This window comes from Mastigoproctus giganteus, chromosome 11 (assembly GCF_048544385.1).
Source record: "Mastigoproctus giganteus isolate SK-2022 chromosome 11, ASM4854438v1, whole genome shotgun sequence".
Lineage (NCBI taxonomy): Eukaryota > Metazoa > Arthropoda > Arachnida > Uropygi > Thelyphonidae > Mastigoproctus > Mastigoproctus giganteus.
Window position 1 is genome coordinate 71,370,174 of NC_143585.1, and position 25,300 is coordinate 71,395,473.

Here is a 25,300-nt window from a genome sequence, read left to right on the forward strand (position 1 = left end):
TTGAGCACAGCATCTACAATGTTTTTCTCTGTGGGAAGACCGCTAGTTAATAAGTTGCTATCGACTCATACAAATTCATCAATGTTATCTGTATCAGACCCTATAACGGTGTTATGTAGCAACCATTCAGATAAATAATGGTAAGTTGTTTTCTTCGTTTGCATCACCTTCGTCTACGATTGAAATTTCATTTCGATGTCTTGAAGAAATCCGATATGGTTGTCGAAGTAATGTTGTTCCACGCATCATTCAATAAATTTATAGCATCCAATATTGATATAGACTCGGCAAGTTTCTGTTCTCTTTAACTAATCAAATGCAGAACTATAAATATTTTTTAAAATCCTTTCAAACTCTTGATTACCCCTACGTCCACTGGTTGTAAAATTAATATTACATTGGGAGGCAGAAACACCAGCTTAATGGTGGACAAATTTTGAATCTGGGGATGTGCAGGACAGGTGTCATCTGACAATAAAATATTTTTCTTCTTTTTGAATAGCTCCTTATTCCAGTCATTTACATATTGCCGAAAAATATCCGAAGTCATCCAAGCTTTCTTGTTTGCAGTGTAATCCATAGGAAGTTTCTTTACGTTTTTGAAACACCAAGGTTTTAACGATTTTCCGATAACAAACAGTTTTTTTTTTTTTTTATGATTATCAGTTCCTGTCATATTTGCACATATGATCACTAGCAAGCAAGCTTTTGAATTTTTCCCTTGAACACATTTTCCCCCTTTGAATTTAAATGTATTGTCGGGTGTCAAATTATAAAAAAAAGTCCTGTTTTGTCGGCGTTGTAGATGTCTTTGTCATTGAAATCTTTTATGATTTCTGCCCAAACACTGTCAATCCATTCATTTGCCATTATTGGATCTGCAGATTGATATTCTCTACTAATTTTTGCATAAACAATGTTATGCCAGTTTTTAAATCAATCCAGAAAACCATTGTTACATACAAAATCGTTTGCGTCCAAATTATTTAGCAAATTTTTCCGCTTGAGCCTTCAAGATCAAACAGTCTGTTGAAAATCCACCACTTCTTTGTGTCGTGATCCATTGAAGCAATGCTTTATCAACGTTTGTAACCTCACACTTTCTAAATTTTTTTCGGTTTTGTTCTTTTCCATTGCCGATATGTAAACATATTTATCCTTCCACAATGTCTACACACTTGAAGAGGACAAAGAAAACTTTTTACACACTTCAAAATTTTTTGCATCACTTCCAACTCACGAATAATTTCGACTTTTTTGCATTCGGTATATTCGTGTAGTATGCTTATTATAACAGTGAGTGATTGTATGGGAATACGTGAAAATTAAAATCATTATGGCTTTTGGGTCATTACAGCCATGATCTCATTATTTCTGTGCTCATTATAACCAAGTTCAACTGTACTTGGAATTTAGGAAAGCTTTTGGTAATGAAATTAGAACAGTATGGCATTAAGGGCAAGTTGCTGCAATGGATAAAAGGATGGTTGAGTGGGAGAAGACAGAGTGGTAATCAATGGACACTGCTGTTCGTGGACTAATGTTGTTAATGGTGTCCCCCATGGTTGGGTGTCGGGCCCTTTGTTTTGTTTTGTTTTGTTTATTAATCAACGGTATTGATGAAGGTATTAAAAAGGCCTCCGTAGCCAAGTGGTCAGGAGTAGGAGTGCAGGAGCACACGCTCCTTGAGTAGACTGGGGTTCAAGCTCCTGACTGCTAAATACGGTCGATTTGCCAATGGACCAGCGTGGCAGATTATGGTCCATTTCCCTCAACATGAATTGTTGAGGAGGCTTCCATCCTGCTGTGGGTTGATAATGACTGCAGTTTACCTTTACCTTTTTTTATGAAGATTAATGTCAAGGTTGGCAGGGTTTAACATTGACAAATGCAAAGTACTACATATGGGTAGCATTAACACCAGAGAAATGTACCAACTGGGTGGTGTTACATTCAGGGTAGTGGGGAATGAAAGAGACCTGGGGATAATTGTGCAGTCAGATATGAAATTTTCTGAGCAGTGCAGACAGACTTTAAAGGTAGCTCGTGGTGTCTCGTCAATGATGTACAGCAATTTTGCTAGCAGAGATAAGGAGGTGATTGTCCCCTTGTATAAAGGAATGGGCAGGCCACACATTCAGTACTGCATAGAGGTCTGGAGGCCTCATTTTAGGAAGGATGTAGAGCTGCTGAAACCAGTACAGAGAAGGGCAACAAGATTGGTGAGTGGAACAAATGGTTGATCTTACTGAGAAAGGCTTAAATTCTGCAAATTGCAGCACCTGTTCTGGAGACTAGGCACCTGTGAGGTAATCTAATTAAGGGTGTTTAAAGCCTTGAATTGTTTGAGCAAGCTGAATGCTGGTGGAATTCTTTCTTTTGCTCAGATTAGTCACCTGAGGGGATATAAAATCAAATTTAGGAAAGACAATTTTAGAAAAGATGTGTGGAAATTTGCCCTTAGCAGCGGATGGTTGATAAATGGAAAAAACTTCCATCTGTTGTAGTGGAGGTAGAAAACTTAAATAAGTTTAAGGCAGAACTAGACAAGCATTTGGAGTGAATGGATTGGTGAAATGGGAATGGTTTTTTTTTTTTTTTTTTTGCTCATGCTATATAAGCTTGCTTTCTTGCATCATATGGCCTATGCTAATGCTAAACCTACATAATATTTTCTCATATCATTATGTAGTGATGTGTTTTTTTTTTTTTTTTTTTTGAGGTAAGACTAAATCAATAAAGTTTTATGTGCCCTACATTACAATTGAAAATTTTTAAATTTTGCAAATTGCAGCATCTATATAAATAAAATTATTCAATTATTATTTAAATTACATATAAAATAATAGTTTCACAAACTATCATCAGGCAGGTCCAGCACTCATACATTCACCACAAGCATGGCAGTCACCTGCCAAAAAGCATTCAAATGCTTTTTTGGCTCGTGCATTAAAGAAAAAATTGCAGCATCCTAAATTGAGAATTGGCATGTGTATTGTTCGAGGTGAGGGGAGGAACACATCATGTTAAACCAGAAATTAGTAAATCAAGAAATGGTTGTATGTTTAGTTTTTTTCTACTATATCATTGATAAGTGGTGCCACTGGAGATTTATTGAATCTTTCTTGTCCTTTTTCAATGAAAGCTTTGTTGCTGAGCATATTTTCTAAAGTAGATATAAATTAAATCATTGCATGAAATTTTTTTTATTGTAATTATTTTATTATTATTAATATCTTATTACTATTTACTGTAAGGTTTCAATTGGCCACATTGTTCCTGGTGGAGCAGCAGATCTTGATGGAAGATTGCATTCTGGAGATGAAATAGTATCAGTTGATAGTCAGTCAGTATTAAACACATCACATCATCATGTTGTACAGCTGATGGGAAGTGCTGCATTAAAAGGAAGAGTGACACTTGGAGTAAGGAGGCGCATGACTTCACTAGGTATGGAAATATATATCTTGCTATTTAAAAATCTGATTTATAAATAACCAAATTACCACCTTTTGAAATCAGAAACCTAAAACACAACCAGCTAGATCACAATGAGCTGTTATAAACTCTTGAAAGTTGGGGAAAATGCTTTCAAATTATTGCATTTGGACGTTATTTATGGATTAATGATAATAATATAATCATATTTTTTGGTGTATTGAATTATTGCATATATATGGATATACAGGCAGTTCTGCTATAATGCAGTACATGTGTTCCTAAAAATCTCTGCGTTATGCCATTTCGCACATTAAAAACAACAGGACTTATGGGAAAAAATAGGGATAGGTGCACAGCATTAAAAAAAAATGTTCAGTGTGGTAAGTAAAAAAAAAAAAAAGAAGTTAGAAACCCAATAAAATTGCTACACAGGTTCAAACATCTTAAATTTCTAATAAATAATTAAATATGACAGTAAATATAGCACTGTAATACAGAAGATTCTGGTTATTTGAGCCACTGGTTAATCGGGGCAGCCGTTTATTTGGGGCAAATCTTAAAAAAAACAGAACCAATCAAGAAAATAGCCAGGGTTTACTTTGCTTAATTGGAACAACATGCCGTTTAATCGGTGCAGGAGACCACAGCACTGGAGATTACCCTACAATTGTCTCTGACCGTACCACATGGTTCGGTCGGATTTCTGGAGGTTGCAACCATGAAACAATAAAAACAATTAGCGGTCACCTGTTTTGTTAGTTCAAAATATCATAAACAGATAGTAAACTCGATCTTATTGAATTTGCGATAATACCGACAGCTGGAATTCTTTGGGTTATTGTAACTAAATGTTTTTACACTTGAACGGTACTTTACTATGGTGACTCCATCGTAATATGATTTTATTGTACAGTGAACCAATTGTAAAGTGGAGGTTCCATTGTATTTTTAACCTTTTTTACGTGAAACTTCAGATAATTGGGGCAGCCGCTTAATCGGGCCAGAATGCACAAGTCCTGATGTGTCCCAAATAACCGGAATCAACTTTATATACATACTAATTAATATTTCTGTTCACTGACTTTTTTTTTTGTAAAATTTAGAGCAATAAAAAAGATAAGAAATCAATAATGAGGCATGCACAAATGGCACAAGTGGATACGCAGTAACAATTTCGTGAATTAAAAATAGTAAGCTTAAAAAATAGGAATGAACAGAAGATTCTGAAAATGTATTTATCATTGAATGATTGAAGATTTATATGACTTTATATGATTGAAGATTTTGTGGAAGGGGAAACGCATTTTACCATAATAACGTAAAAACCCACAGAATTTCCAGCTATCGGTATTATCGCAAATGCAATAAGATCGAGTGTACTCTCTGTTTATAATTAGATTGCAAGATTGCACTAACAGAAAGCCCAATAAATTGGGACATGCAACTGTTTTTATTGTTTTATGGTAGTAACCTCCAGAAATGTACTCCTCTACTCACACTATCATGTCTCTTGAAATTTCTGTTTGAACTGAAAAATGTTGAACTCCTGAAAACATGAGCCAGCCTACAATATCTTGTAAATACAGCGAATGACAACAGTGTGTCTCCAACCAATACAACTACAGTAAATGGGAAATATAATTCCTACACATTTGACATTTTTTGAGCTTCTTGAACTTGTATGTATTGCTGTGCAAGTTGCCATGTTCAACTTGGTGCTGGGTTTTGCATTCAAATGATGTTACTCACAGACGAAATTGCACATGAGCCAATGCGAAACTCACGTTATAACCTGCATTGTTCCCTAATATATCAATTGTGTTGGAGAAAATTTCCAAAATGCATGTTACAGCAGAACTGACTGGATATGTTAAATGAATTATTGTTCAAGTTATGTTCAGCTGTTTAAAATAAAAGTTTGCTGCTTGACATAATTTTTGAAATTTAGTGTTTATTCTCTAAATGAGTGCTGTTTTTTATATATTTAAAAAAACAAAAAACTCAAAAAGATTATATGAAAATTATTTGTGAACAACTTGTCTATCCAGAAAATAGTGACCTTGAAGTAGCTTTTCTTTAGCATGATAATGCCTTTATACACAGTTCTGTGTCATATTGCATCGTTGAATTAGGAAGGAGAGCATTTCAAAATAAAATTATTGGGCAGATATTGAATGGCTCAAAAGTGCAAATAAAACGTTCTAGTTGGAGGTGTAGACTTTTGTAAAAAATAAGTAACTTGTAACCAAAGAGAGAAACAATAAAAATAAATTAAATGAAACATCCTTATGCACCTTTCAAAGATAATCTAAGAAGTTATTTTGTCATTGTTATAGCCTACTTACCAGCTTATTATGAGCATATAAGTAGTAAAAAAAACATGGGATATATAATATAACATGTACAAAAAATATTGAAAGATATTTTTACCTATCTGATTTTGTAATGAAAGTAATTGAACATGTTTGCTGCCACTTATATTTAAGAGGCCTGTTCATTGTGCCATAATTTTCAGAATGCTGAGAAATAACATTCCAAAAATTCTTAAATGGTTCAAAAGTAAAAGTCTAGATTTCATAGCTAAAAAAAAAAAACACTTACTTTTGGGCTGAGCACTGTAAATCAGAACAAAATCTAAAGTTTGTCAATTTTATTCTGTGTACATAAACTGATATCAACACAACAAAAAATCAAATAAAAATGTGTATCAAGCTATAAACAAAAATGAATCAGTGATACTAATAGTCCAGACTTCAGTTTACCAACAGAATTGAGTAGTTCATTTCTTATGGCTTTTGTTTTATGCCACTTGTATTGAACACTCAAGAATGACCACTTACAGTATAGTACTCAGGTTACTGTTGAATGCTTGTACACATCGATGCAGTGAACATGTTATGAACGTAATTCTTATGCAGATAGTTTCATTTTCTAGTGTACAATAAAAATCATAATGAATGCTAAGAGTCTTTCTTAAGGTGGTCACTCTGATTCTGCTATATTAGCCAACATAATATAATGATTAGATAGGCCTTTGTCATTGATATTTTGGCAGGAACTTTTAACTTTTATTGGATAGCTTAAATTTAATTTCACTAGTGGTTAAAAGTATTGTGTTGTAAGTATTGTAAGTTTGAATTTGTGAAGTATTTGGAAAGCTACAACTTAATATTCAGATAGCCTTTGTTATCGATATTTTGGCGGGAATTTTGTAACTTGGTTCATTAGCTTAAATTTAACTTCTTTATCGATTTAAGTTTTGTCAACAGTTTAATACTCCAATATTTGTTAACATAAATTCTGTAATATATATATATATATATATATATATTTTTTTTTTTTTTTTTTTAATATAAATTCTGTAATAGTAATATATGGTAAATTTTAATTTTGAAATCTTTGTAAAGTTCAGATTTTTCTTAAATTATGGTTGCCACAAGATTCACTTACAATACAGAAAGATGTTGAAAATAAAAAAAAAAAGAAAAAAAGAAAGATGTTACAATACAAAAAGAAATGAAGAAAGATGTTGCAGTAGTTAAAGGTAAAGGAATAGGTTTTAACTTCAGAACTTTGACAGTTTAAGTCACTATGTGACATCTGTGACATCAGGGACATTGGGACTCAAATGGAAATGCCTGTGGGAATTTCCAGTGTGAGTTGCATCTTCATTTGTACATCATATGATGTTACTCGCAGATGAAATCGCAATGAGCCAAGGCGACAATCACACTATACCTGCATTGTTCCCTAATCAATTGTTTTGGAGATTTGTACAGCCTGTGGCATGTATTTTATGGCTAGTCTACTAGAGAAGCCTAGCTCATCTGGCTATTCTTTTCTTTGCAACCGAACTTGGTTCATTACAAGAAGAATTTGAGTGACTGAAAGAAATGAGTGCTTGCCCTAGGTGCAAATGTAACTAGGTGCCCTAGGTGCAAATGTAAATATATATAAGCTTTTAAAGAGCTATTTTTCTGATCGTACCATTTCTGTCAAATCTGGACTGGAGGAGGTCTCTCACAGAGTTACAAGAGGATGTCCACAGGGGTCAATACTTGGTCCCTTGTGCTGGAATCTTGTTTTTGATTCCTGGTTGGTTAAGAGTTTTCCAGCTATTCATATGATCGCATACGCTGACGATCTTACAATATTAATCCAGGGTAATTCTAGGAAAAGCCTTGAAGAATCAGCAAATGCTGTGCTGTTAGAACTCTCCAACTGGTCTTCAACGCATAAATTGCAGGTTTCTATTGCAAAATTGTCTCAGATGTTGCTTAAGGGAAAGCTTGACCATGGAAGACCTCCAGTTATTAAATATAGGGAACAATCCATTAAGTACTTATCGAAGACCAAATACCTAGGCATTTATATTGATGATGCTCTTAGTTTCCTACCACATGTTCAGTATGTGAAAGAAAAGGCTAAATTGTTCCTGAGCCGAATTAAACAGATAACAAGACAAGACTGGGGTCTTAGAGGCCAAACCTTATGACTTCACTGTAATTGTGTGTTTTTGTCGATGATTTCTTATGGAGCTGGTGCATGGGGCTTTAGAGCTAATAAAGTTGCTGTAGTAAAGCAACTGTTACAAGCACAGAGGGCTGCCCTCCTGACCATGTCAAGAGCTTGTCGAACTACCTCCACCGTGGCTCTTCAGGTTTTGCTTGGGAAACTACCTGTCCATTTTGAAGTTCAGTACCGCTACCTTAAGTATCACCTTTTGAAGAAAATACCATTGACCTATGATAACATCAAATTAGATCTAAGTGCTCCCATTAAGACTGAGAAGACAAGATTAAGGCAAATTTTTATTGCAAAATGGCAGCAGGAGTGGTCTTCATCTGATATTGGTGCAGTCACAAGGGACTTTCTGCCTGTAGCAAGTGAAATTAAAAAGGAGGAGTTAAAGTGGTTTTCGCCAGGCTTATATGGTATGTTTATATTAACTGGCCACGGAAGTATAAATACTAAACTTCACAAACTGGGACTTTCACCAACATCATCTTGTTTGTGTGGCGAGGAAGAAACTGTTAACCATATTCTTCATCGATGTCATTATTATAACGATCTTCGACGTGACCTACTTAGTGTAGTTCCTAACTTGGACTCCAGCAACAATAAAATTCTGGTCGAGTCTCAGACAGCTTTTAATGCTATGAATGTGTTTGCTTCTCGTGCATTTAAAAGAAGAGCCAAAATTAGGTCCTAGTTTTACTGTTCCTGCGATTTCTTGGATCCTTTATTGGATTAGGAAAGAAATATCTCTCATTTTTGATTGGATTCTATATTTGCAACTGATTAGTATCATTAAGTGCTACACTATACTTTCCTGGATTTTATAATAGACTTGTTCTTGATGTGGAACTGTTTTCAGCAGAATAGGTATTTACTGTATAAGGAATTTTGCTCTACTCATCGAGATACTATTTGGCCTTTAGCATTTCATAGTTTTTGGAATTAATATTTCTTTGTGAGTGAATACCACACACAAATTGTATTTAGGCAAGAACTTTTAAAAACATAATTTTGAACCCTGCCTAATGTGATCTCATCTAAGATTTGGACATGTATATTACTTTTGCGTTAACCCTGAAACATTTTATTTATTGGGCCAGGTTATGGCATTACCCTGGCATTACATTGAACGAATCTGTACATAGTGTATATTCTGCTGTGTTCCTGAAGAAGAGGATATTGTACATATTGCACATAGTGTCTTTCTGTGGAGCTTTTCAGAATTCGTGGAATTTGCTTTCACTGTGTTTTTTGTTAGAAGATCAATTATTTCTTCAACAACTGAAGACGTTCTGCCTACAGGGGGTTAGGCAAACTGTAAATTAAGATGTTTTGCTGATCCTAGTTCCTAGGATGGGATTTTCCATGAGATAGGTCTCCATGGTTAGAGAAGTTAGTCCACTTCTTCCTACTTTATTCCTGCTTAACTTCTCACTTCTAACTATTGGAGAGTCCCTCTGTTGGTTCTCCTCTATTCTATCCATTTACCTCCCCAGATCCCAAACTTCTCCCTCTGTATTCCTCTTTTTCCACTTCACTCTCTTTTTTGGGCACTCTCAGGTGTTGTGCCCTGGGCTTGCCCAGCAGGAGATAATTGATCCTGGCCACCACCACGTGGCGGGGATGGGGGGGTGAGACGTAGTGACCAGGTGTTACTGCTTCTTACCTGCTAAGAGCCAGGCACCGGCCGATAACATAACAACAGAACACATCATAACACTTACACGTCCAACACACTACATACAATTGGCCGGTTTTGGCATAAGCTTCAACACAAGAAGTACAATAGCGGCTTATGGGGGAAACCCTGGGATCCGCCACAACAACACATGAATATCCCTGTAACTGGGAGCTCGTCAGGGACTCAAATATCTCCTGACCTGTCAAGTGATGCAGACTGCTCTGGTCAAAGGCGATATCGTTTTATTGGGTGACTCTATTGTCAGGGAAACGGGTAAAATTTTTTTGTAACAAAGACAGATGATGTGCTAGAACCAACGTGTGTTTGCCAGGAGCTACAGTTGATGATTTTACCAACAGATTGTCAGATTTGAGGGAGTAAAAAAGAGAGAATTATTATTTATGTAGAGACTAACGATATTAAGTGTACATGACCTGGTGGATATCTGTTGTAGAAATATAGGACTATGCTGAGAGTTAGTTCAGCGTGCGTGCGCGCACGCGCAATTCTGCCCAGACACTATATATGCTGAAAGCCTTGTGGATTAACTCGAGTCTTGGGGGAATCTGCAAGGCCCTAGGGAGGAAATTTTTATCAGCATGACCTGCAAATGCAGGCCACACGGATAAAAATTGATTATATCCTAAGAATTTAGGGAAACTGTTAGTTGGGGGAGAAGGGTAATTCAGATCTGCATTTATATGATGGTATGGGTCAAAGTAATGCTTACACTCTCCTTGTGAATTCTTTTTGTTGCCACTACAGCCGATGTCGCTTGGATGTTCTGAGGGTAGCAATGCTTCAAATGAGAGGGAAGATATAGCATGGGATACAAACCTAAATAACTTCGGGGGGGGGGGGGGGTGACAGGGTAGTAAACTATAGAAGATTACTTAGTCTCAACTGTGTCTATAGTAATGTTGTGGTTGTTATCAATAAAACGACTGAATTTGATCTCCTGGTTAGGACAGCTAAGGCTGATATAATAGGGCTAACAGAAACGTAGTGCCACCTGGAAATCGATGGTACAGAGAAGGACAACAAAATTGGTGAGGGGAACGAGGGGATCCTCTTACCAAGAAAGGCTTAAGTTCTGCAAATTGCATTGTCTGGAGACTAGGCACCTGCAAGGTGATCTGATTGAATAGATTTATAAGACCTTGAATGGGTTGAGCAGGCTCTATGCTGGTGGTATTTTTCCTCTTGCTCAGATTACGAACTTGAGAGGGCATAAATTCAAACTGAGGAAAGACAGTTTTTAGCCAGCTGGTAGTTGATTGCTGGAACAAAGTTCCATCTGTCATTGTGGAAGTTGATAGGTTAAGTAAATTCAAAGAGGAACTGGACAAATTTTTAGAGCAAATGGATCTGTGAGATGGGATTTTTTTTTTTTTTTTGGCTGATGCTGTATAGTTGTTTGTTTGTTATTTGGATTTTAGGAGCATTAGCAACTAAGGCCATATTGCTCCAGGATATGTGGTGGTCATTCCCTGACCTTTCCGCATCCTCCGTATTTGGTGGTGACTGGTTCGAACCCCGGTCTAATCAAGAAGCATGTGCTACGCACTGCTGCTCCTTCCCACCTGGCTACGGAGGCGCGGCTGATGCTGTATAAGCTTGCTTTCTTGCATCGTATGCTGATTCTAATTATTTATACTATATTCTTCTCGAACAAAAAAAAAAAAAAACTCAAGAAATACTGATCATGGTTATGTCATGGGCTTTAAATCTTGTATGCCAAAATCAGCTTGCACAACCACTTCATTTAAAAAATAATATTTTTAAAAAATTCAGAAACCATCAATTTTATGAACTAATTAGAAGAAAGGTAAAAACACTCTCCAAAGTCTAACTTGCTACTTTAACAACTTTAATTTCTGAGCAACATTCAGATGCATACACTTTCAATTTTTACCAGTTTTCAAAGGTTCCATGATGATGTGCACAAGTGGGGTTATAATAAAGAAACAGAGCACTGGTGGATACTTAACACTATCACAAGTTCCCAAATTTTCCTATCTCAGGTTAATACAAGTGGTTCCAGTGAAATTTTTTCATCTGTTAAATTAAGGTGTGTGAAATCAAGGGTTCACTGTTATTTCCATAAAAAAAAAAAAAAATGATATTTTAATTTTATAATGGGGCTATATACTGTTTGGGTAAGAAAAGAAAATAGATTCTATATTCATATGTGGCCACATTATAAAATGCATATTATTATTGCATATGTAAAAATCTTAACAAGGTCTTTTATTTTAAATATTGAAATTGGGAATTAAATTTTTTAGAGTGCATAATTATAACAAAAAAAAATTTCAAAGAGATACTGATATTTGGTCCATTACAAATTTATGAAATTTATAATGCAAAAATCACCCATTAGGACCACTTGCATTATGAAATTATTTAAAAAAAAAAAAAAAAAACAGTTGTGAAGTGATATTTTACTTCAAAAATACATAGCTTCATTAACCACTAAAAGAGAGAGTGAGTTGTTGGTGAAATTTAATATCAAGTCTAAAGTCTAGATTTACAAAAAAATTCCAGCTTTCTAAAAGACAGGTATTCTACACAGCTGGTTTGCAGCTGTGTAGAATACCTGTTTGCATTCTGTTTCAAAGAACTAAATATTTTAAGATTTCTTTGCATGATAGTTTCAGGAGCTGATTAATATACATTACTACACTTATGCAGTGCCTTGATCAGATTCAGATTTGGACTATAGAGTTCCCATCTACAGCTTGGGTAGGCAAAACATTTAAAATGTTCTATCTCATATACCATAGTGCCTTATTTTTTTAAAGTAACAGTTTAATAATAGCAAAAGGTGAAAGTTTGCTTACATTGCCTACCTTTTCAGACTACAGTGAAATAACCTATACAGAAACAAACCTATAATAAATAAACCAGTTAGCATATAACTGTAAGAACTAGTTCTAAAATTTGGTTTAAACAATTCGGTGGGTCTTGGCATCAAAGTCTGCCCATCAATTTTTATCACTGCCTCCCATGCAAAAAAAAAAAAACATGTTTGCTTACATGGATCTGTCTTATCTTTCGGGTATATTTTATATAGTATTCATTTTTGGCAGACAATAATTATTTATTTATTTATTTTTTTTTTTTTAACAATGTACATGAATAAGGTAAAAAGAATCAGCTATGCAAAGTAACACTCCAAGTTTCATGATGTGGAGGAGAGGGGAATGCTTTCCATTGGTTTCTTTTTATCATACTAAATTCACTGTGTGAAGTGAGTACAGTGTATCTTTAAGGAGGGAGATCTGTTTGCCATCTTGAAATAAGATGGCTACCACTTAAATTACAAATACCACCCACTTTTCATGCTTGTAATAATCTCATCCAGACTTAAATTTACAGCACATGTGATGGGTCTATTTAGTAATGGAAATAAAATAAAATGATTGAAATAAAATGGATGGGTATAATCCAGGTGGTTCAATTTTATTTCAGTCTGCCATCTAGAAAGTAGATGGTTGATCAATCAAATTATAAGCAATGCCAACACCCACTTTGAAACTGTTGCATTTGCAAGCCAGTTCAATACTAGATTCATAGTATAACTGGACTTCTTTGACAGGTCAGTTTTTCTCACTCATTCTGTGTGAAGGTAGAGAAACTCCTCTTTCCCGAGTTTTGTTCTTTGTCCCATCCCCTCCTCTCCTTTGTGAAAGTGTGCTCGTACTCTCAATCAGCAACTCTGATTTCTATAAAAAATCTCACATCTTTATGGTAGATAAGCTGGCCTTATAATCTTGTCATAAGCATATATCATAATATTTCTTCCTCTATTATTTTTATTTTTTTTTACTCGTATTTGTTATTGTTTTCCCTAAACAGTTACTGACTGCACAAATCACAAATCTATCCTATAATGGATTATACTCTAAAACTTCTCTTAAATTTGTAGACTCTGTCCAGAAGATGGCAGTTAATTAATGAAATCAGTTTGCTCTATATCAGACAGATGTTCAGGTGTTTTTGTCTGTAGAAAGGTATACAGTAGAAGCTGTATGCCTTTCTACAGACTAAATTTTAGTCTTTTTCATATATCTCTTTCTGCTTCTATTCTTTGGAATAGTTTGCCTTTATATGTGTCCTGAATTTTACCATCCACAGAAATTCAAATTCAGTATTCCTGGCACCAGATAATGAGTTACAAGAATATTTAAATTATTTGATAATATTTCTAATAAATGATTTTTGTGTTGAAAATATAAAATTTATGAACAGATAAACTTTTAAATAAATAACTGATGCATGATTTGGTAGGCACAGTGCTCTTTAATTTTGTTCTCTGCAGATTCTGCATATCATACCAGGTCAACAGAAAGTATTTATCCCTATGATGTGACAGTAACAAGAAAAGAAAACGAAGGCTTTGGATTTGTTATAATTTCTTCAGTCAGTAGAGCAGGCTCTACAATAGGTGAGTGCTTGAATTAATCTGTAAAAATGTATTCAGTTCATTAATGGACATTATGGCTACTTTTTCTGCATTTATTGTCTTATATGAGATGGTAAATGAAATATTTGTTGTGTACCTTGTACAATTTGTCATTTTATTAAGGGCATTAATTATATTTTTGCCAGGTCGCATTATAGAAGGTAGTCCAGCTGATCGATGTGGGCAATTACACGTAGGAGATAGAATCCTTGCAGTGAGTGGTATCAGTATTTTAAGTATGCACCATGGTGATATTGTAAATTTGATTAAAGATTCAGGATATTCTGTTACACTTACTGTTGGTCCTCCACAAGGTAAGAATCACTTTAGTTAAATTTTATATAAATGAACACGCACTAGATAAATCATGATTAAAAAAAAAAAAAAAAATTATGTAGTAAACCCTTGCTTTAATGGACCTCAATTTAATGGACAAATGAAAACCAGGCTTTTCATTACCATGGAACCCAGCGTTATTACCTGCCTTGTCTGATATTAGTTAAATATCCTGATACTTCAATTAACATCAGACAAGGCAAATACTTATACAGTAAAGTAGGGTGCCCGAACATTCCTTATCATTGCCTTCTATCAGACCTGCTAAGTGTGTCAGACGTCAGTAAGCAGGCATCTGTTTCTCCAGCACAGTACTTAGAGCTCTTCAGTCTGCATAAGCTTTAGTGACAGCTTCTACTGCCATTATATGAAATAGCAAAATTTCAATTTCTTCTACCAAAAACAATAACTGTAGTGAAATGCAGTATTACAACATTTATCGTTTTTTATTTCATAATAAAGCACTTTTTCATGACATTCTAGCAGCTTCAACAACCATTTCTTTCAAGTTTAACAGGCAGTAAGTGTATGGACTTTACCCTCATAGCATTTTAAAGTGAAGTTTTACTGTGTTGTAGAATATTCTTTACATCTCAGTTTGGGGAAGTTTTAAAATATAAAAAAAATAAATGAAAACTAACTGATTGTACTTTGTTAAGTACAGTAAAATGCAAACTTTGAATCAACTGCAAATTGCAGTTGATTCAAGGTTTGGCAGGGTTAATGACAGGAAGCAATGCCTGCTTCAAAAAGACTGAAAAATTAGGCAGATGGGCTGAGAAGTGTAAATTGTGGTTTTACACCAATAAATGTAAGGTACTGGATATGGGTAGCAATAATCCCAGAATAATATACCAATTGGTTGTGACCACCATTTAAGGTAGTGGAGAATGAAAATGACCTAGGGGTAATTGACAGTCTGATATCAAGTTTTCTGAGAAATCTAGACAGGTTGCACTAGCTCATGGCGTTTTATCAGTGACATACAGGAATTTTGCTAGCAGGGGTAAAGAAGTGGTTATCCCATTGTAAAATGCAATAGTTAGGTCACATCTTGTACTGTATACAAATCTGGAACTTCATTTTAGGGAAGATATAGATCTGTTGGATTGGATGTAGAGAAGAGCAACATGATTAGTTGAGTGGTACAAACAGGTGTGTTTACCAAGAAAGACTTCAGTTCTGGAAATGTAGCATTTGGAAATTAGGCACCCATGAGGGGACCTGATTGAAGGATTTAAGCTTTAATTGGATTGAGTAAACTGAATGCTGATGATACACATAAGAGAACATAAATTGAAAAAGAATGATTGCAGCATAATGTGAACAAATATGCTTTCAGTCAGAGAGTAATTGATTGTTGAAACTACCCTCTTCCATAACACCAGATAGGAGTTGTTGTGGAAGAGGGTAGTTTAAATAAATTTAAGAAAGGATGTAACAAATTATTAGAGATGGACCGATAAGGTTGGTAGTCCCCACTCCCCATCCCAAACTGGCTGACATTGTATAAGCTTCCTTCATTGCATATTTGCCACTACTAATACTAATCTGCTTTTTTAGTGCAGTGTTAACATTACACTTGGAATGCTATGTTCAGGTGTGTAAAAAATGCCTAGGATTTAGAGGTTAAGTTTATGCATAATAAGTTAGTATTGATTTTCTTCCTTAAGATTAAAAATGGTGACAGATTGTTTTCCAATATCATAAATGCAAATAATATAACCTTTGTTTAATAACATTGCATTGCTTTTATTTAGTCTAAATAACATTGTAAAGATAATTGTTGTAGTTACATTTATTAGCAAAGATTGAGTAATAATTTTCTTCTGAACGTTTTCATGCTGTAAATTGTAGTACACTTTTGTAAAGAGAAAATATGCTCTCTGTAATGAAAAATTTACTATTAAGTTAAGATTTCTTGGTGCTAACAATGTCTCTATAGCAAGAGAGGGAGAACACATGATTATTCCCAGTAGAACAGCATAGTTCATGTGTCATACTGGAACTTGACAATACAGGATGCAAGAAAATGATACCTATGGAGTAAATGGAACAGCTGTGATAATTTTAAAATGTTTTATCATAGTAAAGTGAAGTCCAGGAACTGGTTATTATTTGCAAGATTGACATATTTGAATTACTATTTTCATTTCTTTGTTTTTGCTACTATTTTGATGAGGATCTTTAGTGTAATTTCCTTTGGCGAGGGATGCAAGTGTTTTGAATTAATTTGGGTTGTTTAGTTAATGTGTTCTGAAATTTCAGCAAAGCTAAATACTACTCAAGAAGCATTGATTCATACCCATTGTTTACATTGATACACATTGTTTACATCTAAAGGATGGGTAGAAAAGATATATAAACTTTATTTCTGTAATAAATTGCTGTTTTGCAAAGATCTTATTGTGTGACAATTTAGTAAAGTTGCACAGATAAGAGTCAAATTTGTTGAAGTCAATCTGTGGAAGATTTCTTACTTCTTTCCAGTAACTTGAAAATTCCAGTAAATTTTTGGCAGTCTTTTTCTTGGAGAACTAATGCTTGTTCAGAGCCTATATTCTTTAGTATCTATAACTGATGCATATTGTTGTTATGCTGGTTTGTCATATAAATTTCCAAAGTTTTAAGAACTTTCTGTGATGCTTTTGTTTTAACTCTTCTATCTTCCAAAGAAAATATTAAAATCATCTGTTAAAATTTTCTCATTGTAGGATTGATAAATTGGAATTTATTCTTATTACACTTATGTCAGAATATGAATATTGAGGAATAAACCAGTAGTTTTCACAAGGCGTGCATATTGTTTGTTCCAAGTTATAATCCAAGAGTAAGTTTGAGAAAACGAAGAAATGGTATATATGTAAAAAGGAAATGAAAAGAAAAATTGAGATTTTTCTTTTTGTCTCTCTCGCACTCCCTGCACAATCCTCTTGAAGGAAACCCTCATGGAGGTCTGAATGTGTGAGCTGAAGAGCTTGATAACTAGGCAGGGATAAGAAAATGAAGAAATTTAAGGAAAAATTTTGACCATTAAAAATGATTCCAGTAGTAGGGGCCAGAAATCCAAATTACAGGGGAAGGGGTTTAGACTAGATTGTAGGAAGTTTTTTAAAGCCGGAGTTGATTACTGAAGTAAGTTACATTTTTGGGTAGTTGAGGCTTACAGTCTGGGTAGATTTCAAAGGTCAGTCGCTGGGGGAGGGGGGTAGTTTGTTTATTTATTTATTTTTGCTGGTGCTGCACTATATAGATAATACCAACCGTTCTCCTTCTCCTGTTTTGCATATCACAGATGTTGCATTGAGACACATCACTCCACCACTCATTTTACCTATTTATGGTGGCCTATGAATGCTCTTTCAATCTGGAACTCAGCTTCTGGTACAACTGCCCAATGTGATGTTTACTACACCTGATAGTCAACTTAAGTCCTCTTAGACAATGTTACTGACTTCCTTGGGGTAGAGACAAGAGTAAAAAGCTGCTCAAGGTGTTTGAAGTTATGTGGGAGAATAAGGATGACAGATTAATGCTCAGCAGTAAGCTAAAATTTAATATATATTTGCAGCATAAAAGAAGTATAATAAGAGGAGGAACACATCAGGTTACAATGAAAGTTTTCTTTGCATTTAAATAGCCTTGGATTATTTTTGGCTTTTAAGAAATACTAATGGGTCCTGGGTATTATCTTGAGATGGACATAGATTCCATTGAGTTGTTAGTTGGGGAATATGGAATTTGGAAAAAATTCTTATATTTAGAGGGGGATTCTGTTTTTGAACAAGTGAAAATATCCTTCTTTTAAATATGACTCCTTTCTTTCTGTTGATGGAATTAACTCTGAATTTCTTTATGAAAATGCATCTTTGGCAGCTTCTCTAGAGTGGGAATGATCACTCGAAAGTGCCAATGCTGAATTGAAATTCCATTCCACACCACTCCTGGGGGCGGCCTGGAATAGAAACTTAGTCATGTTTTAACATAACTTAATTTGGTTATCAGGAGTTTCAATTTTGAGTTTAATAGAAAGCAAAGTTTACATTACCAGATGGGTCTATATCATTCTAGTTATCATTCTATATCATTCTATTACTAATAATTAATAATGGTTAGACTAAAAAAGAAAAAACTGAAATAAAAAGATATTTGCTTTTGGTAGCTATGCAGTTTACTGTCATTAAAGCCTGCAGATGATTCATAAAACTTTTAATTGAAAACAATGTGGGAATTGAGCTCATGATTACACAGTAATCTCCCCCATTTGAATGTTTAATTTCCAAAGAAAGGCTGCTCACACCATCTCAGATTGGTTTGAAATGCATAAAATTCCTTGCAGAAAATGACGGTTTGCTATGAAATTTGTCAGCTTAAAGCTTAAATCCGAATGGGATTTAGTCACTTCTGTATTTACACACTTGGTTGTATATACCTGCATGTATGCACATTTTAATGTATATATACCTGTAGAATAGGAAAATGCTTTGCTTTGAAGCCCTAAGATTATGTTAATGAAAATTGCATGTCCTTTTATTCGGTTCGTGATTCAGAGTTCAAAGGTAGCCATTGTAGTGCTATACTTTTTGACTAAAAGCATGTGACAAATCTAATGAAGATAAAGGAATGTAAATTGAAACAAAAAACTTACAGCTACATTTCTTGTGATGCAAAGATGTGTGTAGTTTACTAATCACTGAAAAAGCTGAAGAGTGTCTTTCTTCTCTTTTAAACAGAGATATGGGACTTCTGGGAGTATTGAATCATATACTGCATCAGGATCACAACCAGGGCACATCCAAAGTGTCTACTGAACTCTATTTCTGGGAGTAAGTTATTAATTTTGAAGATTAATTGTAAAGCAATTAATCATCAAAAGAAGAAATAATTGGGCAGCACAATAATAAAGACTCTTGATCTCTTTACAAACTTTTCTGTGTTCAAGGACTTAAATATGGAACTATTATTCAGATCCCTAGAGAACCTCTGACTGGGTAACTACTGAGGAGGTTAGTTTTCATTCTCATAAAAATGTGATTATTTTGGTTAGTTTTGTATAGTCTCAGTGTACTGCCTTTTTAAGTAATAATTTAAAAGCAGTAATATAAAATGCTCTCTAAAGTAGTTATTTATGTGAAACATTTTGATGAATAAAAAAAATACTGCATTTTAATTTGATAGTAAACTGATAAATATTTTTGTTATCTGTATATCAAAGACGGCTTCTTCAATTGTTATTGTTACAGATGAATCATCCAGGTCTGCTGAAGACCTTATCTTTTGTCTCCCATGAAAATATGACTTCATAACTTAAACTCCAAATTATTAGGCATAAAGTTTTATGGGTAGAAAATGGTTCATCCTGACCAATAAAGTGATGTAGGTGATATGAGTTCATGAGCTCGAAAATGTAATCATCATTTATCTTTTGAATACTGTGTGTGTTCATGATACATAGCCTATTCTTCTATTCCATATATTGCTTGCTATATTTTACATTGTTTACATGTATATAAAATGATTTAAGAGTGTCACTTTTTTTTTTTTTTTTTTTTTTTTTTTTTTTGGATAAAATTCTAGTCTCCTGACTTAGCAGATATACATAGTGTAATGGTATCATATCCAAGGGTTTCCTAAATGTTATGAATTTAATGCATTCAAAATTATCAAACACAAATTTGGAACATTCAGCTGTTAACCTTTATATTCCAGTATGTAATATATCATTCAATTAATTAAATACAGACACAACACAATTTGAAGCAGTTTAATAATTAAATATCTGGTATATAAATGTTACAAATCATATGTTCTATTGTGTTTTTTAGTTTCCTTCTTTTAAATTATTAACTGAAAAATGCCTGTTTTCACAATTTTCTGAAGTCAAGTTTGTTATAGATTTTTTAGAACTCTGTTTCCTTTTTTTCCCTTAAATAACAAACATTCCCTCACTACAGTTAAATTTCTATTAAAATTGAATATTCCAGAGATGCAAAATATCTGTGTGATTGGGTATAATGCAAATTTTTATTGGTATAGAAGCATGTCTTTTTCCAGAGAAAGTTCAACAACATAATTTATTATTTATTTTTATACTTCCGAAACGATATTATGACTTTACATGTGCACTTAAGAAAAATATCATGAAGCACTACAAAATACTTACTTAGATCAACATTTCCCAAACTTTTTTAGTTATGGAACACTTTTCAACTCACAATATATTTGTGTGGAACACTTATGAAACACAAGTTTAGTGGGAGCCAAAGGACCGTTTGCTAATATTTTATTACGTACAACACACTGTGCATCAGGAGCATCTTTATTTCCAACATATATAAAGCCAAAATTCAAATAGCTGTCATCATACTTTTGTTTTGGTCTTTTATTAGTTAGTTGTTGTTTTTTTTCACTTCAGAATTTTGGGGAACAAAAGGCTGCAATTGTTCATCCTCACTTTGAAATGTGACAATAAACTTGACTTGTTTTAAAGTTCCTTTTTTCAACCACAATTCCATGGTCATTTATTTTAATGATAATATTTCGAAATAATTATCAAAAAAAATTTATACAAGGAAGTGAGTTTAGTTATGAGATCGGTTCACCTCCCCCTCTCCTTCAATCCGCTTGTTCTAGGCTAAATCACATACGAATGGCACATTAGATCACTACATTGCTACTTTTTCATAGATGTCATTATCTCTATGCAAAAGTCCGCCAAAATAGTGTTCTGTGGTCTACTTGATTATTAGTCTATGCCAGTATATTAATAACCAAAAAAGTTATGTTAAAAATTATAATGATAAAAAAGTGGTGTATGCTAAAAATATAAAAAACTTATTTATTTGTTTTTTAAATTATTAATTACGATTTTTCACAGAACCCTAGTTCACATCTCATGGAACATAGTTTGGAAAACATTGATTTAGCCACTACCAAGACCATTCCCATTCGCAACATTTTTCTTGTGTTTTGTGTTTTCTTCTGCCTACATATGTTACATTTCACCACATCTGATTTACAGTCTCTTAAATAATGATGCAGGTGCTATCTGGATCCTGTTATTGCACAAGTTCATTTGAAACCGAAAGTAACAAATCAAGATTCAAAAAGACACACAGTTATAAAGCATTATTGATAAAATCACTTCTAAAACAGATAATTGACTTTTATTTTGGATATAATTTGTGTTATTTGTTGAGTTTAGCTCAACAAATTACATTTTCTAACATATCTGTTCAAAAATTATTCAGGGATCACTGTTGTGAAATAAAATTCAGAATTCTTTATAGATATTTTTAATATGTTAATTTTTTTGCTGTAATTATTATAGTTATTAGTTATATAGTTAATGTTAGACTGGTAAAATGATGCAGGGAAATGTGCCAGCGATGCACAAGAGCATTTCCTCTGGGGGAGGGGAAAAAGCACTTTTTTTTTTTTTTTTTTGTTCTTGTAAATAAACTTTTCATATCTATACCCTCGCTTTCCCCAGTTCTTGTTTTTCTCCTTCTAGCAAAAATATACTTTCCTCATTAATATGCCCATTCATTTTGCCATTAATTTTTATTTCATTGTAATGAAATAAAAACATACCAACACATTCCACAAAAATTAGCATTTAATGTTTGTAGACGTTACAAAGTTGTATTGGCTAATCCATGAGTAAGGAAATGTATTTGACTGTAAATAACAACATTATTTTAAATATATATTTTAGCAAGTGTTTGAACTTTGTATATGCTACCATAATACAAAGGGCAAACTTAAAAAAAAAAAAAAAAAAACTGTTCATTATTCAGTATGCGACAACTTTGGCCTTTACAAAATTGTGTTTTGGGTACAAAGCAACACACAGCAAGGCACATGTCAATCAAGCTAATAAGTTGTCTCAAATTCTCTGAACTATTGACTGCTTAAACTCCAGAGGAAGCCTGTACTTATCACTAAATAACCACAAAAAGTGATCACAGGGTTTTAGAACTAGATTTGCACCGATAAGAAAATTGCCCAATCACCAATTAATCGGTTGATTAGTCATTACAGTGCTTTCACAACTTTAATAGTCAGCAGCCCACTGAAAAAGTCGCCTATTGCTTAATTACATTACAGTACATATAGTCAAATATCAAGTAAATAATAAATAAGTGTTCAATTACAAAACTAGTTACATATCTGTAACTAGTTCTTTTAGACCACCTTCTGGCAGGCACTTTTTGCATCCAGGTGACACCATTACATCATTTGCTTCTCACAAGCACTTCCCTGATACATATAGACAGTTAAACACCAGTCGTGCGACTCCTACTTCGATAGTCTACCCATCTCACTTGAACCTGTTAAGAATAATTGCAACTTGTGGATGGAAAAAAAAAAAAAAAAAATTTTTTTCCCCCTCTTCTTAATCTTTCTACATTGCTACCATTCTGGACGTTTGGCTGGCTGGGGACTTCGTCAGTTCTACTCAACACCAATAAGTTTAATGATTTTTTATTAGTTTTATAGGTGAATTGAAGTTATATTTTGTTATTTACAGTATATGGTGTTAGCATACACATTGATGGTTATTTTTGTCAAACTTGGGACTTGAAAAAGTCGTTTACGAGGGGAGATGCTCGAAATTTGGAACAAGAACCATGGCAAATTACGTGAAGCTTACTCAACAAAGTGCTTTTCTCTTACATCAGTTTCTTGCTACAAACAGATAAGTTGAAAAGGACATGTGCCGAATGTTCAGGAAGTAACAGCACCATTGAACCTCCTGCTGAAGTGCAAACAACTATAGCAGTAGTATTAACAAAGAAGAAGCTTTGGGATACTAGCAAGGCTTTTGCAGATTTATTGAATGATTGTTTTCTGCAGCAGCTAAGATAACACAGGGTAATAATCTTGATCAGGTTATCAGCAGTGATTATTCGTATATAAAGAATTTGCAGATAAAGGAACTACTGTGTGGCAGTGTAGTGATGTGGGATTTGCTTAAAGATATAATTGCCATCAGGGGTAAAGAGAAGGGTTTTTGATTCCATAAAGGTGAGTACAGTTGTCTCAGACAGTTTTTAAATTCTTTACAGTGGGACAAACTGATGATGTTACCAACAGCAAATTCTAAGTGGGAAGCATTCAAAGAACTAATCAACCCCGGGGGCTCACATCTGGTGAGTATGGGCTTGGCAAACCCAGGGTCCTGAGCTGGATATCATCATTCTTCTCTTTCTTGGTGCAGCATAAGCTTCAGGCTTCCTTGTACCATATGGCTAATAATAATAATAATAATCATGGAAGCTACTAGGATTTTCATACCGATTAAGAAATACTGTTCAAGGTTTAGGCCTAAATGGATGTCAGATGAACTAATGAGACTCGTGGCAGAGAAGAAAAATGCATGGGATGCATATAAATTATCAGGTAACACAGAAGTCTATGGCAGATATAAGCTAGTCTTTAATCAAGTCACAAAGGAGATTAGGCAAGTGAAGGCAGATTACGAGAAATCTTTGGCAAATGATGCTAAGAAAAACAGCAAGGACTTCTTTACTTATATAAACTCTAGAAGGAAAGGGTATGAATCAGATTGATCCACTTGATATCAATGGTTCTGCTATTGATGAACCTGCTTAGATAGCTGATAATCTGAATTGTATTTTGCATCTACATTCACAAATGAGGAGTTATTCAGGGAGGAAAATGTCAGAAGCTTATCAAACCGTAACAGTGTGCTTACTGATTTTGTAATAACTGAGAGCAAAGCAGAGGAGAATTGTTGAAGGTAAACATAAGAAAGGCACTGGGATGGATGGGATCTATCCAGTTATATTAAAGGAGGTAGCAAAGGAAGTAAGCAAACCCTTAGTCATAATTATGAGATCATCCTTGGACTCAGGGGAAGTCTCCACAGACTTGAAATATGCAAATGTATCCCCAATTCACAAAGGGAGTTCAAAGGGTGATGCAAATAATTATAGACCTTTTAGTTTAACTTCTGTTCCTGGTAAAATAATGGAATCACTGGTTAAAGAAGTGATGCAGGATCATCTACACAAGACTGCAGTAATAATTCAGACACAGCATGGGTTTGTTAAGGGAGAAAAGTCTTGTCTGACAAATTTGATTGGACACTATTACAAATTGATTACAAAGGAACTGGATGAAAAAAATTATTTTGATATCATCTACTTGGATTTCAGGAAAACTTTTGACATTGTTGCGCATGGAAGACTACTGTACAAATTGGAGCAGTATGGTATTAAGGGTAAGTTGCTACAATGGATAAAACGGTGTTGAGTGGGAGAAGACAGAGGTGGTAATCAATGGATGCTGCTCTTTAATGTTATTAATGGAGTGCCCCGGGGTTCGGTGTTGGGGCCCACTGTTGTTTTGCGATTTTTTTTTGTTTTGATATTTATCACTGCTATTGATGAAGATGTATCAGGTTTAATGTTAAAGTTTGCAGATGATACAAAGGTTGGCAGGGTTGTTAAAGATAGTAATGGCAGTGTGCTACTGTAACAAGATTTAGAAAATTTGGGCAGACGAGTTGAGAAGTGGCAACTGAAATTTAACATTGACAAATGCAAAGTACTGCATATACGTAGAAGTAACCCCAGAGAAATGTACTAACTGTGTGGTACTACACTTAGGTTGGTAGAAAATGAAAAAGATCTGGGTGTAATTGTGTAGTCAGATATGCAGTTTTCTGTGCAATGCAGACAGGTTGCCAGAGCAGGTCATGGGGTATTGTCAATGATATACAGGAATTTTGCTGCTAGGGGTTCCCTTACCAAGAAAGGCTTAAGTTCTGTAAATTGCAGCATCTGGAGACTAGGCACCTGCGAAGTGATCTGATTGAGGTGTATAGG

General features: G+C 34.3%; 1 protein-coding gene across 1 annotated transcript in view; it reads left to right on the top strand.

Moving 5' to 3' along the window:
* The window catches only part of Magi (membrane associated guanylate kinase, WW and PDZ domain containing protein magi), a 569,393-nt gene that overhangs the window by 490,551 nt on the left and 53,542 nt on the right, over nucleotides 1-25,300 (top strand). The window contains exons 16-18 of the mRNA XM_090385296.1: nucleotides 3,258-3,450; nucleotides 13,965-14,090; nucleotides 14,255-14,422. Coding sequence (XP_090241422.1) covers nucleotides 3,258-3,450; nucleotides 13,965-14,090; nucleotides 14,255-14,422 — 487 coding nt within the window. The remainder of the gene's footprint in view (nucleotides 1-3,257; nucleotides 3,451-13,964; nucleotides 14,091-14,254; nucleotides 14,423-25,300) is intronic.